Source organism: Lepidochelys olivacea (assembly GCF_965140295.1).
Source record: "Lepidochelys olivacea isolate rLepOli2 genome assembly, chromosome: 17".
In the NCBI taxonomy this organism is placed as follows: domain Eukaryota; kingdom Metazoa; phylum Chordata; order Testudines; family Cheloniidae; genus Lepidochelys; species Lepidochelys olivacea.
Window position 1 is genome coordinate 23,886,317 of NC_140427.1, and position 17,737 is coordinate 23,904,053.

Consider the following 17,737-nt stretch of genomic DNA (forward strand, 5'->3'; position numbering starts at 1 on the left):
ACCAACACAGCTACAACAACACTGCAAGAATTAAAGTTGTCCATGCAACCTTAATTTGGTCCCCTTGGACATACCATTAAAGACTGTATCAGAATGCATATGATTACACACTAGTTTTCCGGAACGCTTCCGATGAAGTGAGCTGTAGCTCACGAAAACTTATGCTCAAATAAATTGGTTAGTCTCTAGGGTGCCACAAGTCCTCCTTTTCTTTTTGCGAATACAGACTAACACAGCTGTTACTCTGAAACTAGTTTTCCAGAAGATTCTTGCCTTATTCTCTGCACAGGATGGATACTGCTCTGGGATGAATCAGGATGGTGCAGTGAAGGAGTCTCTTGTCTGTAGAACCTCATTTATTGCAGAAGTTGGAAAGTGTGTAGTGCATGGGGAAGGAGTCTGCAAGAAGAGAAAGGATGTTCTCATGGTTAAGTCACAGAGTTCCTGTAGGATGCAATGTTCACAGTTGGTCATTAATTGTTTGTTCCTTGTTTTCTGGGTGCCCAACATGAGACTCCTGGGTTTGAGTTGCAGAAGTACTGAGCACGCACAGCTGCAGCTGAATTCAACAGGAGCTGTGTGTTGAAGATATTGTAACTGCCTGTTATGCTATAAATAAAAAGTGTTAAGTCAAATTCAGGTGTGAGGCATCTCAAGTTGGACACCCAAATTAATATTTTTGCCTTTACTCTCTCTGTGCTTTAGTTCTCCAAGTGTAAAATGAGAATAACACCACCTCCCTTACCTCCCACAGGTGTTGTGAAGAGCTCAGGTACCGTAGTGATGAGCACCACAGGAAATTAGTAATTCTGTCTTTGGTGCAGGTTTTGAATAGTGGGCAGTAAATAAAGTGCTGGGCCACACCTTAAATGATGAAGATGAAAAGATATTGAACAGCTGCCTCATTCCAGAGCACAAGGCATCCTGAGCACTGAATGAGGCCAGAAATGTGGAAAAATTAGCATGTGATCATGTAATAAAAGAATGCAGCATAATGTACAAGGGGGCCAAATTAAAGTTGCACAAGTAACCTTTCATTCTGGTATTTCATAACTTTTGTCTACTTGACTATGCAGCCTTAATAAAGTTCCTTTATTTTAGTTTGTTGTGTGGAAAAAACAACCAACCAACCCAAACAGAAATTCCATTTTGTGGAACTGTACTGACCCCTCAAGCTGGGTTGAACCCAGGATAGTCATATCCACAGCACAGCCCTCTGCCATTTGAGCTTAAGGACTAGCTTGTTATCCTCTATGCGTACCAGCCACTGACTAGAGAGTAGTCACTTGCCAGTGGGTTACACAACTATTTCCTTGCCAGCAGCGGAACACAGTGAGCCAGGATTCATGGATTCTGTTCTTGGCTCTGGTAGGGGAATGTTGTCTAGTGGTCAGAGAGCAATAACCAAGCACATGGACCTGGCACCCTACTTCTGAGCGATAACGTGGCTAAGGGGATGAGACTTGAGTCTGCCCTACTAGGGACTTGTGTTCTATCTCAGGAGCCTTTGCTCAGGAATAAGGTAGCACGGGGCACAGAATTATCACCCCCAGTCAGCAAGTGAGGTGAGACTTGTACTCCTGGCTCTCAGCCCAGTGCACTTCCCCCTAGGCTAAGAGGTATTGGAATTGGGGGCAGAGGCTAGCTAGCGTGGGCCACTCACTGAGACTGGGGAGTATGGCCTGGGGAGCTGGCCTCTGCCTTGGTGGGTCCTGCGCTTATTGGCGGATTTGCTCGCCTCAGAGATTCACGGCAGCCCTCAGTCTGGCCACTTTCGCTAGTGGCTCAAACCTGCCGTTCACTCAGCTAACCTCATCACTGGCCAGCATGGGGAAAAGGAAGGAGAACAATCCCCACAGTCTCTGCTGGTCAGGGACCTTCCCCTCTGGTGGGACCCACAATCCAGGTCAACTCCTCGTGTATCCAATAGGGAGTTGGGGGGAACCCAGGCCCGCCCTCTACTCCGGGTTCCAGCCCAGGGCCCTGTGGATCACAGCTGTCTACAGTGTTTCGTGTAACACCTGTGTGACAGCTACAACTCCCTGGGCTACTTCCCCATGGCCTCCTCCCAACACCTTCTGTATCCTCACCACAGGACCCTCCTCCTGATGCCAGATCACGTTTGTACTCCTCAGTCCTCCAGCAGCATGCCCTCTCAGTCCTTGCGCACCCCTCACTGAGTGAAGTGAGATCCTTTTTAAACCAGGTGCCCTGATTAGCCTGCCTTAATTGATTCTAGCAGCTTCTTAATTGGCTCCAGGTGTCCTAATTAGCCTGTCTACCTTAATTGGTTCCAGCAAGTTCCTGACTGTTCTGGAACTGCCCCTGTTACCTTACCCAGGGAAAAGGGACCTGCTTAACCTGGGGCTAATATATCTGTCTTCTATCACTCTCCTGTAGCCATCTGGCCCGAACCTGTCACAACATATACACATGTACATACAGGTACATGTGCACGCAATCCATGCACATGCACACAATCCACATTCATGCAAGAGCAGGCACCGAAAAAGCTCAGCCTGAACAGGTAAAGTTTGGCATCGGGGGATATAATGGACAGGGTTGAGCGAAGGTAACCATGGGTATCGCGGCTGCTCTGCCTACAGGAAGCCAGCTCTGTCTCCTAGAACTTGGCCTCTGGCCCAGACGCCCAACATAAGACCCCAAGTGCCACTTCTTCTCAGATCGTAGTGATATGCAGCCAAGGCACAGCAAGGTCAGAGTGACTTGCCCAAGGTCACCCAGAGAGACTGTGGCAGAACCAAGTCTTCTGAGTCTGACCAGCTAATCTGGGGCCTTGATCCAGCTCCCCCTGCTGTTGCAGTCCCTGGTTTCATCTCCTACAAATTACTGGCATTCAGCTTGGGATGTGTGTGTGTGTCTGCTGTGCAGCATCTCTAATCCGCTCTTCCCACTGTCTCCAAAGGTGAGAGCGTGACTTGCCCGTAAGCCATGTCGGTGATGGCCGTGCAGATGGGGGGCCTGGCCCTGTCGGTGTTGGGCTGGATGGGCACCTTTCTGGCCTGTGCGCTGCCCATGTGGAAGGTGACAGCCTTCATCGGCTCCAACATCGTCGTGGCCCAGGTGTTCTGGGAGGGGCTGTGGATGAACTGTGTGTACGAGAGCACAGGCCAAATGCAGTGCAAGATCTACGACTCGCTGCTGGACCTCTCCTCGGACCTCCAGGTAGCCCGCGCCCTTGTTGTGGTCTCCATTTTTGCATCCTTCTTTGCCCTCCTTTTTGCCTTCTTTGGGGCCGAGTGCACCAGGTGCGTCAATGACAAGGAAGCCAAGGCCAAGATCTCCGTTACCGGCGGGGCTGTCTTCATTCTGGCTGGGATTGTGCTGCTCATCCCCGTGTCCTGGTCGGCCAACACCATCATCAGCAACTTCTACAACCCCATGGTGCCAGAGGCTTTAAAGAAGGAGCTGGGGGCTTCCCTCTATGTGGGCTGGGCCTCAAGTGCCCTCTTGGTGTTTGGGGGGGGCATACTGTGCTGCTCCTGCCCCCACAGCCAAGAGGTGCCATACCCCATGAAGTATAAAATGGTGAAGCACTCCAGCCTGGGGAGCTATGCCCTTAAGAACTACGTGTGAGGGGCCCTGCCTTGCCACTCCTGCCCCGGCCCATCCCACGTGCTCACAGGGGCCCCTTTACAGCCATCCAAATGGATGTTGGCTTCAAGCCGAAGTGTGTGAAATTTGTAGGGGTTCCCCTCCCAGTCCAGATCCTGCCCCACATGTATCCTCCACCCGTATCCCACCCCAACCTGTCTCACCTCCCCCCGCATTTCCCTGCCTGAATCCCACCCCACCCATCCCACCTCCCCACATGTATCCCCCCGCCTGCATCCCACCTCCCAATGTGTATCCCACCCCACATGTTTCCCTGCCTGAATTCCACCCCACCATGTGCATCCCAGCTGCATCCCATCCCACCTCCCACATGTATCCCTCCTGCCTGCATCCCACCACACACATCCCACCTCCCCACATATATCCCCCCCACCTGCATCCCACCCCACCTGTCCCACCTCCTAATGTGTATCCCCCCTTGCATCCCACGCAACCTGTCCCACCTCCTTTCGTGTATCCCCCCTGCCTGCATCCCACCCCACCCCACCCGTCACATCTCCTCACGTGGATCCCCCACGCCTGCATCCCACCCCACCCTTCCCACCTCCCCACATGTATCCCCCGCCTGCATCCCACTGCGCCCATCCCACCTCCTCATTTGTATCCCCCCCTGCATCCCACACATATTCCCTCCTTTCCCATGTCCCACCCCACATGTCACCTCCTTACATGTATCCCCTACTTGCTGGTGTCCTGCCCCATGCATCCCCCATCTCTGCCCATGTCCTGCTCCACAGGCCTTCTCCCCACCCACATCCCCCTTGACATGTGCTCTGGACCCCCATAGTATCTAAGTGCCTTCTAGTCACGCATTAAGAAACGTGATTAACGTCTGTCACATGTCAGAGGGAGATGTGTGTGCAGTGTAGTGCTTTGCTTGTTTGTATACACACACACACTCAGGAAAGGCTGGTTAGAACAGTGCAGCTTGCACTCAGAGAGGAAGGCGATGAGGTTGGAGACGGCCCACGTAGGTTGGTGAACCTGATCATCAGCCTGGGCCAATCAGGCATGTCCAGGTCAGTCTGTAGCCCTTTCCTCAGGGCTCTGTTTATTCTTTAACACAAAAAAGAAGCATGGAACAATAACAAAAAGCAACAGTCCTGTTCTCAGCTGTGACTGTGGGGCTCCCCAGCCTCTGATAGCTTAAGGGGCTGGACCTTCCCCACCCTGGAACAGGGGAACGGGATTTCCTGCCCTCTCACACCCTCCTGCTGCAGCCACAAGAGACCACACGCCCAACCCTCTCCTGGAGCTGGGCTCTCCTTTATATCCCCTGGCTGGGAATCATCAGCCCAATCACTCAATGCTACCCAGAAGGGCCAGACTGGCTAGTTACAGTCCTTGCTTCCAGGGGAGGTCAGTGCAGGCTGGGACTAGCCTGCACCAATCTCTGGCTCCTGCATAGACCAGTTGTGCCCTGATGTGCAGAGTTCCATTGGCCTGCGGGAGCAGAGTTGTTGACCCTGGTTCTCATCCCAGGGCTTTAGGTGCTGTCAGGTATCCTGGGGCCAGGCCACGGAACCCCTTGAAGATAAGGCCCGAGGCCGTGCTCTTGATCCGAGGTGCTGTGGGAAGCCAGCGCAGAAAGCAGTGGACAGGCTGGATGTGCCAGCCTGTGGAGATGTGCTGCAGCATTCTGAACTAGCTGGAGTTTCCCAAGACCTGAAGGCGTCATGCCCACTGTCGCTCTGCTACAGTCCAGCTGCAAAGGGACGATGGCGTGAGCAACAGAGGCCAGGTCTTTGTCTCCAAGCCAGCCTGGGATGGTAGAAACCAGCCACATCTCGTCCCTGCATGCGCCCTCCCCACTTCATCCCATCTGTGTCTTGTCCAAGTGCCCTCACCACCTGTTCAACATGTGATGCCTCCATGTCTGTGCCTTGCCCCTCAGCCCTCTGCCTGCGGTTGCAGAGTCTGGCAGCCGTGTTCTCGCTGTCCCTCCCAGCAGTTGGGGAATGTGGGACCAGGAAGAGGTGATGGGGGAGTTTTGCTTGATGCCCCTTGTCCATGAAATACCCCTCCTTCCTGGGGCTCAGCAGTGGGCTGCCATATCCATGAGGGAGTACCACAGGCTAGACAGATATTACGTATATAGCCTGATATTTCAGAACTGGGGCTTAGTTTTGGGTGTCCAACAGGAGACCCAGTGGGCCTTATTCGCCCATAGAACCTCTTGGCTTCAGCTGGCACTTCAGAAGATGGGCCCAGGGGGTCTCAGCTGGGCTCTGCAAATCAGCAGCCACATCTGTAAACGGTTGCCTTACTGTGTGCCGCGTACAGCCCCCAGAGCCACTAGCACCAGCAGCTGAGGAGACAGAGGAATTGGCTAGCTGTGCCATGCCAGGGCTGGGGGAGAGGAGCGGGCAGCCAATCACTTTGTGCTTTGGGTGGTGGTCATCCCCCCTGGAGATCACTGTGCCTGTGTGAGCAGGTCTTGGCGTCTGAACCCTGCAGCACGAGGTCCGAGCAGTTCCAGCAGCTCTGGGGGAAGATGCTGTTTATTGCCGTTGGCCTCGTTGGGCCAGCTGACCCAGGCTGGTTTTAATAAAGGCTTTGGTAGCTCGAAGGCTCAGTCTGGGCTGATTTCAAGGGAAGCTCGAGACCGTCTGAGAGGGAATCTGCTGCCCTGCGGGTGGTGGGGGGTGATTCTTGGGGGCTAACATTTCCTGAGCAGGGGTGCAGGATCGGGGGGGGGGGGTCAGGGGGCCATGGTCCCATCACTTCTGCCTGCCTTAAGGGTGAGCAACAGGGGGAGGGTTTGGAGAGGAGCAAGGGGTGGCTGGGGCCTCAGGGGAACAGGCGGAGCGAGGGCGGGGCCTCGGTGGAAGAGGTGGAAGAGTGGGGTGGGGCCACAGAGGGAGGAGCAGAGGATGGGCAGGGCCTCAGGGGAGGGGTGGCGTGTGGGGCGGGACTACGGTCCCGGCACCGGTGGCCCCCCGCATGGCTAGGGAGATTCCGGCACTCCTGCAAGCTGGCTGGCCAGCATGTGGGTAACATGGCCTCGGCTCCCCCCAGGGCTCCCAGCTGTGCGCCCCGAACAAGACAGTCTGGCTTTGCCTGGGCCCGGGGAAGCAGCTCCTGGGCATGCAGGCTGCGGCTCCTGGGCACGCAGACTGCGGCTCCAGGCCCTTGGTTACTGGTATAACCAGCTGTGGAACAGGCAGTGCTGAGGGACAGGCCTAGGAGGTTGGAGCCCCTGCCCAATGCACAACCCCCCAGCCATGACCCTCGCACAGCCCCTGCCCAGCCACAACCTCCCTCCACAGCCCCTGCCCAGTTCACGACCCCCTGGCAGCCCTGACCAAGCCATGCCTCCCCCAATCAATCCACAACCCCACACGGTCCCTGACCCAGCCATGACCCTTGCACAATCCCATCTCAATCCACAACCCCCGCATAGCCCCTGCCCAATCCACACACCCCACCAAGACCCCTGACTCAGCCACAACCCCCCACAGCTCCTGCCCTAGTCATGATCCCTGCTGAGCTGCTGCCCAATCCCCCACAGCCTCTGACCCAGCCATGACCCCCCCACAGCCCCATCCCAATCCAGATCCCCCCAAGGCCCCTGACCCAGCCACAGTCCCCCACAGCCGCTGCCCAATCCACAACCCCCATAGCCCCTGACACAGCCACGACCCCCCCACAGCCCCATCCCAATCCAGATCCTCCCAAGGCCCCTGACCCAGCCACAGTCCCCCACAACCCCAACCCAATCCAGATCCCCCCCACAGCCCCTGACCCAGCCACGACCCCCCCAGCCCAATCGAGCCATGACCCCCACACAGCCCCTGCCCAGCCATGACACCCTCACAGCCCCATACCCAGCCATTACCCCTTTGCAGCCCCTGCCCAGCCATGACCCACCCCAGACACTGGCCAATCCATGACCCCCCACAGCCCCTGACCCAACCACATCTCACCCCTGCCTAGACCAGCCCTGACAGGTGTTTGTCCAGCCTGTTCTTAAAATTTTCTAGTGACGGGGATTCCACAGCCTCCCGTGGAAGCCTGTTCCACAGTTTAACTACCCTGAGAGTTAGAAAGTTTTCCTAATATCAAACCTAAATCTCCCTTGCTCCAGATTAAACCCAGTAATTTTTGCCCTACCTTCAGTGGACATAGAGGACAATAGATCACTGTCCTCTTTATAAAAAGAAAAGGAGGACTTGTGGCACCTTAGAGACTAACCAATTTATTTGAGCATGAGCTTTCGTGAGCTACAGCTCACTTCATCGGATGCTGTAGCTCACGAAAGCTCATGCTCAAATAAATTGGTTAGTCTCTAAGGTGCCACAAGTACTTCTTTTCTTTTTGCGAATACAGACTAACACGGCTGTTACTCTGAAACCTGTCCTCTTTATAACAGCCCTTCACATACTGGAAGACTGTTATCAGGTTCTCACCTCAGTCTGCTTTTCTCAAGACTAAGAAATGTCCAGTTTTTTTAACCTTTCCGCATTACTCAGGTTTTCTAAACCATTTATCATTTTTGTTGCTCTCCTCTAGACGCCAATTTGTTCACATCTTTCTTAAGTGGACACAGTACTCCAGCTGAGGCCTCACCAGTGCCAAGTAGAGCAGGATAATTATCTCCTGTGTCTTACATACGACGCTCCTGTTAACACACCCCAGAATGATATTAGCCTTTTTTCCAATAGCATTACATTGTTCGCTCATATTCAATTTGTGATCCACTAGAACCCCCAGATCCTTTTCAGCAGCATTACCATCTAGCCAGTTATTTCCCATTCTGTAATTGCACATTTGATTGATCCTTCCTAAGGATTTGCACTTGTCTTTTCTGAATTAAATCTTGTTGATTTCAGACCAGTTCTCCAGTATGTCAAGATCATTTTGAATTCTGATCCTTTCCTCCAAAGCATTTGCAACCCCTCCCAGCTTGGTGTCATCCACAAATTTTGTAACCTGCTCTCCATTCTGTTATCCAAGTTATGAAAGAAAATGTTGAATAGTACTGGACAGACCCCTGGGGGATGCCACTAGATATGTCCCCCAAGTTTGACAAGGAACCGTTGATAACTACTCTTTGAGTATGATCTTTCAACCAGCTGTACACCCACCTTATAGTAATACCGTATGTTGGGCTGGTTATTGTGGAGTTTAACATATGACTACATTGGGTTATCTCAGTAGGGGGCTGTCTGGGAAGCAGGCAGGAAGAAAAAGCCATCTCTGAGCAAACAGTTGAAGAGTTAAGAGACAATGCCAGGATCAATACTTTGGTTTAAGAAGGCAGTTTTGTCTCTACACCGTGGTTACAGACTCCCAAAGGGAAGAACTGCAGATGTCCAAACTCAGGTTTGCAGGACAAGCACAGGCTGGTCTAGTGGGAGAGTTGCTGAATTGCTCCCCAGTAGAGATAAAGGCAAGATGCTGACACCTGAGGAGATGCACCAGAGAAGGGTCAGAGGTGCGGCTAGCCCAGTAACTATGACGTAGCTGCTTTACGGAGTTCAGCTACAGTGCTAGGTTGTCTGTCTACATTGCTTGGAGCAGCGAGTTTCCCAGCCCGGGTTGACTCAGGCTCAGGACTCATGCTAAAAACAGCCGTGCAGACAGCACGTTGAAAATGCAGCTCATGCTGAAACAGGGGCTCTGAAGACTAAGGAGGAGGGTGGGCTTCCGAGCCGGAGCCCCAGCCCCAGCTTCAAAGTGCTGTCTGTACAGCTATTTTTAGGGTGCTTGCATGAGCTCTGCTAGCCCATGTCTGTTGGCCCAGACTGGGAGGCTTGCTGCCGCAATCTGTGCAGACGAGCCTCCAAGGCTCCTTAGTGCCCGGGGTGAAATCCTGGCTCCATTGACATCAGTGGGAGTTTGCCCCTGGGCTTCTGAGCCTTTGGCTAATGAAGCTAAAACAATACAGGGCGTGCCGATGGAGAGCCTGGGGCTGTGTGGTGGGGTTCAAAGAGCAGGGGAGCTGGAGCTGGATGGACATTGACAAAGCCCTGGCTGGGATGATTTAACTGGGGTCGGTCCTGCTTTGAGCAGAGGGTTGGACTAGATGCCCTCCTGAGGTCCCTTCCCACCCTGATATTCTATGATTCTATGATCTGGATCACAGGAACAATGCGAAACTGGCAAAAAACAAGTTAAATAGTCTGGATCTGTAAAAGCGGCAAAGAGTCCTGTGGCACCTTATAGACTAACAGACGTATTGGAGCATAAGCTTTCGTGGGTGAATACCCACTTCGTTGGATGCATGAGAAACCAGTTGTTATCACTGCTTAACAGGCAGCTAGGAATCATAGAATCATAGAATATCAGGGTTGGAAGGTCCCCAGAAGGTCATCTAGTCCAACCCCCTGCTCGAAGCAGGACCAATTCCCAGTTAAATCATCCCAGCCAGGGCTTTGTCAAGCCTGACCTTAAAAACCTCTAAGGAAGGAGATTCTACCACCTCCCTAGGTAACGCATTCCAGTGTTTCACCACCCCCTTAGTGAAAAAGTTTTTCCTAATATCCAATCTAAACCTCCCCCACTGCAACTTGAGACCATTACTCCTCGTTCTGTCATCTGCTACCATTGAGAACAGTCTAGAGCCATCCTCTTTGGAACCCCCTTTCAGGTAGTTGAAAGCAGCTATCAAATCCCCCCTCATTCTTCTCTTCTGCAGACTAAACAATCCCAGCTCCCTCAGCCTCTCCTCATAACTCATGTGTTCCAGACCCCTAATCATTTTTGTTGCCCTTCGCTGGACTCTCTCCAATTTATCCACATCCTTCTTGAAGTGTGGGGCCCAAAACTGGACACAGTACTCCAGATGAGGCCTCACCAATGTCGAATAGAGGGGAACGATCACGTCCCTCGATCTGCTCGCTATGCCCCTACTTATACATCCCAAAATGCCATTGGCCTTCTTGGCAACAAGGGCACACTGCTGACTCATATCCAGCTTCTCGTCCACTGTCACCCCTAGGTCCTTTTCCGCAGAACTGCTGCCTAGCCATTCGGTCCCTAGTCTGTAGCTGTGCATTGGGTTCTTCCGTCCTAAGTGCAGGACCCTGCACTTATCCTTATTGAACCTCATCAGATTTCTTTTGGCCCAATCCTCCAATTTGTCTAGGTCCTTCTGTATCCTATCCGTCCCCTCCAGCGTATCTACCACTCCTCCCAGTTTAGTATCATCCACAAATTTGATGAGAGTGCAATCCACACCATCCTCCAGATCATTTATGAAGATATTGAACAAAACCGGCCCCAGGACCGACCCTTGGGACACTCCACTTGATACCGGCTGCCAACTAGACATGGAGCCATTGATCACTACCCGTTGAGCCCGACAATCTAGCCAGCTTTCTACCCACCTTGTAGTGCATTCATCCAGCCCATACTTCTTTAACTTGCTGACAAGAATACTGTGGGAGACCGTGTCAAAAGCTTTGCTAAAGTCAAGAAACAATACATCCACTGCTTTCCCTTCATCCACAGAACCAGTAATCTCATCATAAAAGGCGATTAGATTAGTCAGGCATGACCTTCCCTTGGTGAATCCATGCTGGCTGTTCCTGATCACTTTCCTCTCATGCAAGTGCTTCAGGATTGATTCTTTGAGGACCTGCTCCATGATTTTTCCAGGGACTGAGGTGAGGCTGACTGGCCTGTAGTTCCCAGGATCCTCCTTCTTCTCTTTTTTAAAGATTGGCACTACATTAGCCTTTTTCCAGTCATCCGGGACTTCCCCAGTTCGCCACGAGTTTTCAAAGATAATGGCCAATGGCTCTGCAATCACAGCCGCCAATTCCTTTAGCACTCTCGGATGCAACTCGTCCAGCCCCATGGATTGTGCACGTCCAGCTTTTCTAAATAGTCCCTATTTAGGCCTCCCAGCTCTCCTGGTATCCACCCTTCAGAGATGCTGCTACCTCATCCCTATGGCAACTATTGTCCGGCTCTGGCATCACCATAACAACCAGATGGGGCTGCCTGGTGGCCATGGTAACTGCTGGGGGTCTGGCTTGTGCCTTGCAGGGTGGGCCTGATGTCACAGTGTATGCTTAGTGTGAGCTCAGCACTGGGGGCTGCCAGTGCTGGAAGAAGCTGGAGGGCAGGAGGCCTCACTATGGGCACACGAAGGGCCATGGCTAGCCTCACTGATGTCTTGATGCAGCTGGTGAGAACGGTCACCCTGGTGGCTGAACAGAGAGCCTGGGGAAGACACCAACTCAGCCCCAAGGAAAACCTCCCCCGGGATCTCTGGACACATTTCCCCAGTGCACCCATCCACCCCCAGACCTACTGCACTGGCCCCAGGACACTGGATGCACCCTGGGGGTGGGGCTGTCTTGCCCTCGGGCCGGGGGCAGCCCTGAGGGTGGGGCCGTCTCTCCCCTCTGTACCGGGACAGTGGGTGCCCCCTGGAGGTGGGGCCATGTCTCCCCTCAGTCCTGGGGCAGTGAGAGCCCCCTGGGGGTGGGGCTGTCTCTCCTTGGTCCCGGGACAGTGGGTGCCCCCTGGAGGTGGAGCCATGTCTCCCCTCAGTCCTGGGGCAGTGAGAGCCCCCTGGGGGTGGGGCTGTCTCTCCTTGGTCCCGGGACAGTGGGTGCCCCCTGGAGGTGGAGCCATGTCTCCCCTCAGTCCTGGGGCAGTGAGAGCCCCCTGGGGGTGGGGCTGTCTCTCCTTGGTCCCGGGGCAGTGGGTGCCCCCTGGAGGTGGGGCCATGTCTCCCCTCAGTCCTGGGGCAGTGAGAGCCCCCTGGGGGTGGGGCTGTCTCTCCTTGGTCCCGGGGCAGTGGGTGCCCCCTGGCGGTGGGGCCATGTCTCCCCTCAGTCCCGGGGCAGTAGGTGTGCCCTTGGGGAGGCTCTGTCTCTCCTTGGTCCCGGGGTGCCAGTGGTGCCCCCTGAGGCCTGGGCCCTGTCTCCCCTCGTTCCCAGGGGAAGTGGTGCCCTGGGGGTGGAGGGTCTCCCCTGGGTTCTAGGGCAGTGAGTGCCCCCTGCTGGCGCTATGCTCCTCACTCTCACTTTTTCCCACAGCCTTATGTGAATCATGTTTGTTTCTACAAATGGCTGCTCTGGAAGCTCGCCCCTTCCAGTTGCTGGGCTGCCAAGCTGCCCAAGGTGGCTGATATGCATGTTGCCTGTTCTGAGCTACAGGATGCCCCAGACCCGGCCTCTGAGCAGGGGCCAGAGGCCTCTTTGCCCACGAGGCACAAGGTTGTTGAGCGAGGTTTTCTAAACCCCTTCTGCCTTTCGCTGCTGTCTCTCCGTGTGAGCCTGCTCGGCTGGTACTTCTGCCTCTGGAAGGTGCAGGAGGATGTGGTCAGCTGCATCCGTCTCTCGCTGGAGCTCTGCACCGACATGTTCTTCTACTGGGCCCAGAACCTGCTGCTGGGCTGCATGCTGCTGCTGCTGCTCATATGGAAGGCTTCCCAGAGAGTCCAGCAGCGTGTCCAGGCGCAGCTGCAGCAGAGCTGGGTGAGAAGTGGTGGGGGAGGGCTGTAGGGACATAGGGCGCCCCACTCACAAGGGAATCCCCAATCTGGGGTCTCTGCCACACCCCTGGCAGTGCTGGACATGGTGCAAGCTCCTCCCGGCCCTGGGGCTGTGGGGAGGAGAGTGAGCTCCCGCTGGAGCCGGTGGGGGGGCGTTGTGGGGGGGGAGGGAGGGAGAACGTGACCCCCCAAAAGGGATCAAAGTTAAATTCCTGCACACGCCCGTGGTCTGCCTGCCGTCTCTCCTCCGAGAGCCAGCCTGCCTCTGTGGCAGCCTCCGCAAAGTCCCCCTCACTGTGTGGATTGGCCCTGGCTAGCCCCACACCTGCCTGGCCAGCTGCTGGGGCCGCATTTCTGAACTCCCCCTTACTGGGTCCCTGCCTCCCTGGCCTCTCTGCCATGCCGGCCACCTGAGCAGGCCTGGCAACTGGAGCTGTGCAACCTGCCCTGGTGTCTCCAAGCCCCGTGCTGCACCTGTGTGCTGGCATGGACTCTGCCGCCTGTGCTGGCCACTCATCTCCCTGCCCTGCCTTTGTCTCTGCCAGAGGGCACTCGAGAGGCCGTTTGTCACTGTGCTCTTGCTGCTCCTGACCTGCTCCTGGCGCCTGGAGCGTCTGGTGGCCCCGGTAGCCTGGGGCCCTGCCTACTGCATCACCAGGCTCACTGGCCTCACGGCCTGGCTCCTGCAAGCTGCTTTTGAACATACCACCAGTGTCGCTAGCCAGGCAGAGGAGGGCGTGGAGATGGTGAGGATGAAGACTGAGAGGGGAGGAAGGCCTTGCGCTTCCCTCGCACCAAAGGATTCACATTTCCTTGGGAAGGAGGCCAGAGTCGAAGTTTCTTCCCATGGCCTTTAATAAACACTGCTGGAAAAAAGAAAAGGAGTACTTGTGGCACCTTAGAGACTAACCAATTTATTTGAGCATAAGCTTTCGTGAGCTACAGCTCACTTCATCGGATGCATTCAGTGGAAAATACAGTGGGGAGATTTATATACACAGAGAACATGAAACGATGGGTGTTACCATACACACTGTAACGAGAGGGATCACTTAAGGTGAGCTATTACAAGCAGGAGAAGCAGGGGGGATGGAGGGGGAGGAGGGAAACCTTTTGTAGTGATAATCAAGGTGGGCCATTTCCAGCAGTTGACAAGAACGTCTGAGGGTATGTCTACACTACGAAATTAGGTCGAATTTATAGAAGTCGGTTTTTTAGAAATCGGTTTTATATAGTCGAGTGTGTGTGTCCCCACAGAAAATGCTCTAAGTGCATTAAGTGCAGTAACTCGGTGGAGTGCTTCCACAGTACCGAGGCAAGCGTCGACTGCCGGAGCATTGCACTGTGGGTAGCTATCCCACAGTTCCCGCAGTCTCCGCTGCCCATTGGAATTCTGGGTTGAGATCCCAATGCCTGATGGGGCTAAAACATTGTCGCGGGTGGTTCTGGGTACATATCGTCAGGCCCCCGTTCCCTCCCTCCCAACGTGAAAGCAAGGGCAGACAATCGTTTTGCGCCTTTTTTCCTGAGTTACCTGTGCAGATGCCATACCACGGCAAGCATGGAGCCCGCTCAGCTCACCGTCACCGTATGTCTCCTGGGTGCTGGCAGACGCGGTACTGCATTGCTACACAGTAGCAGCAACCCATTGCCTTGTGGCAGCAGACGGTGCAATAGGACTGGTAGCCGTCATTGTCATGTCCGAGGTGCTCCTGGTCGCCTCTGTGAGGTCGATCAAGAGTGCCTGGGCAGACATGGGCGCAGGGACTAAATTTGGAGTGACTTGATCAGGTCATTCTCTTTAGTCCCTGCAGTCAGTCCTATTGAACCATCTTATGGTGAGCAGGCAGGCGATATGGATTGCTAGCAGTCGTATTGTACCATCTTCTGCCAGGCAGGCAAGAGATGAGGATGGCTAGCAGTCCTTCTGCACCGTATGCTGCCAGCCAAAGATGTAAAAGATAGATGGAGTGTATCAAAACAAGAAATAGACCAGATTTGTTTTGTACTCATTTGCAACCCCCCCGCCCCCCATCTAGGGGACTCATTCCTCTAGGTCACACTGCAGTCACTCACAGAGAAGGTGCAGCGAGGTAAATCTAGCCATGTATCAATCAGAGGCCAGACCAACCTGCTTGTTCCAATAAGAACAATAACTTAGGTGCACCATTTCTTATTGGAACCCTCCGTGAAGTCCTGCCTAAAATACTCCTTGATGTAAAGCCACCCCCTTTGTTGATTTTAACTCCCTGTAAGCCAACCCTGTAAGCCATGTTGTCAGTCACCCCTCCCTGCACCAGAGCAACGGCAGACAATCGTGCATCTGAGTTGAGAGTGCTGTCCAGAGCAGTCACAATGGAGCACTCTGGGATAGCTCCCGGAGGCCAATACCGTCGAATTGTGTCCACAGTACCCCAAATTCGACCCAGCAAGGCCGATTTAAGCGCTAATCCACTTATCAGGGGTGGAGTAAGGAAATCGATTTTAAGAGCCCTTTAAGTCGAAATAAAGGGCTTCATCGTGTGGACGGGTGCAGGTTTACATTGATTTAATGCTGCTAAATTTGACCTGAAGTCCTAGTGTAGACCAGGGTTGAGGAACGGGGGGGGGGGGGGGGGGAGGGGGGATAAACAAGGGGAAATAGTTTTACTTTGTGTAATGACTCATCCACTCCCAGTCTCTATTCAAACCCAAGTTAATTGTATCCCATTTGCAAACTAATTCCAATTCAGCAGTCTCTCGCTGAAGTCTGTTTTTGAAGTTTTTTTGTTGAAGAATTGCAACTTTTAGGTCTGTAATCCAGTGACCAAAGAGATTGAAGTGTTCTCCGACTGGTTTTTGAATGTTATAATTCTTGACGTCTGATTTGTGTCCAATTATTCTTTTACATAGAGACTGTCCAGTTTGGCCAATGTACATGGCAGAGGGGCATTGCTGGCACATGATGGCATAGATCACATTGGTAGATGTGCAGGTCAACGAGCCTCTGATAGTGTGGCTGCTAGGAAAGCTGCTCACCCCTCACACATGGGGTTGGGGAGAGGGAGTGGGAATACGCAGAGCCCATTGTCCAGCAGCGGCCAGAGTGCCCCTCTGGGCAGAGACCCTATCTGAAGAGCTGAGGGTCTCCAGGTTGAGTGTACGTCCCCCAATGGCTGCGTCAGTGGCCCCGGAGCAATGTTTATGAGGCACAAAGGGCACAAGCAACTGTCTGCACTTGCCCCCTCAGGATGCCTCCAGCACAGCAGCCTGGGCCTCTGGTAGGTGGCTGGGAGCAGGCACTTAACTTGGGCAGCCTCTCTAGCAACTCAGCTGGAGGGGAGGGATAGCTCCGTGGTTTGAGCATTGGCCTGTTATACCCAGGGTTGTGAATTGTGAGGGGGCCATTTAGGGATCTGGGGCAAAAATTGGGGATTGGTCCTGCTTTGAGCAGGGCACTGGAACAGATGACCCCCTGAGGTCTCTTCCAACCCTGATATTCTATGATTCAGCAGCTTTGCTAGCTGGGCAGGCCCAGACTCTACATGTTTGGATGCACTGGCTGAGGTGCATGGCCTGCACTTGTCACTGCACAGTGCCCCCAAGTGGGGGCTTCATCGATTTTCGAGCCAGAAGGGACCATGTGGTCATCCTGTGTCTGGCCTGGATAGACCAGAGATTCCCAGCCAGTGAGTCCTGCATGGAGCCCAGCAACTTCTGGCTGAGCTAGAGAGACTCCCCCCTCCTGCTCATCACCTAGAAAGCTGTGCCTTGCTCAACTCCAGCCTGGCAGCCAGGGAAGCGTGTGCTGCCTTGCTGCTCCAGAAGGGGGAGCAGAGCAGGCAGGCTCTTAAGGGCAGGGATGAGTTCTGGGTTTGTGCAGCACCCAGCACCGTGGGGCTGATCCTAGCTGGGGCTCTGGTGCTTCCCATCACACAGAGAGCACAGAACAAGGGAGGAGGGAGGGGCCCTGACCCAGCCCTCAGGAGAGCTCAGTTCCGTTTTTGTCTCTGCCATTGACATCTTGTGTGACCTCAGGTGAGTCACATGACCTTCCTGTGCCCAATGGCTGGCTCGTCAGACACGAGATAAAGGGAACCAGCTGGGTGTGCCCAAAGACAGCTGGGATTCCTCCGGGGCCTCCCCTCTGAGGTTGGGGCAGCCCAGGGCCTAGAGCATGGATGGGATTCAAGGGCAGGAATGGAGAAGATGCTGCCCATCCTGTCTTTGTGCTGCTGGCTGGGTTTGCTGGCTTGTGCCCATGGTTCCTGTGGGGCTGTGCACACAGGGTTCAGCCATGGGCTTCCCAGGGTGAGCCATCACCAGAATATGCACCTCTTCCACAGAGCAGTACTCACTTTGGGCCTCTAGAGGGCACCATCTACCCACAGGTCACTGCCCCTTGCTTGGCAAACCCACTGCAAGCTGGAGCCTGCTCTGTACATGGGGAGAATGGACTTTGTGACACTGCTCCTGGCACTGCCCTGGAGGAACGCACGAGGCCCCCAGTGCCTCCAGCAGTTGGGCCAGGCCCCAGCCTGTGCCCAGCATCCCCAAAAGGAACACACAGAGCCGTGGATACATTTGTAAGCAGTATGATCAAACTATAACTGGGTTCAGAAAAGAATTAGACAAGTTCCTGGAGGATAGGTCCATCAATGGCTATTA

General features: G+C 54.1%; 1 protein-coding gene and 1 pseudogene across 3 annotated transcripts in view; both read left to right on the top strand.

The window, feature by feature from the left end:
- Nucleotides 1-3,805, top strand: part of LOC311532477 (claudin-4 pseudogene) — a 38,561-nt pseudogene extending 34,756 nt beyond the window's left edge. For both annotated transcript variants that reach the window (XR_014714588.1, XR_014714589.1), the window contains exon 3: nt 2,927-3,805. The product of XR_014714588.1 is annotated as a claudin-4 pseudogene (transcript). The remainder of the gene's footprint in view (nt 1-2,926) is intronic.
- Nucleotides 3,806-11,740: 7,935 nt separating this feature from the next.
- Nucleotides 11,741-17,161, top strand: TMEM270 (transmembrane protein 270; the record flags this gene model as incomplete). The annotated part of the gene is made up of 4 exons (XM_084651174.1): nt 11,741-11,773; nt 12,633-13,073; nt 13,636-13,836; nt 17,108-17,161. The coding sequence occupies 4 exons, from the start codon at nt 11,741-11,743 to the stop codon at nt 17,159-17,161; spliced, it is 729 nt and encodes a 242-aa protein (XP_084507300.1).
- Nucleotides 17,162-17,737: the final 576 nt, after the last annotated feature.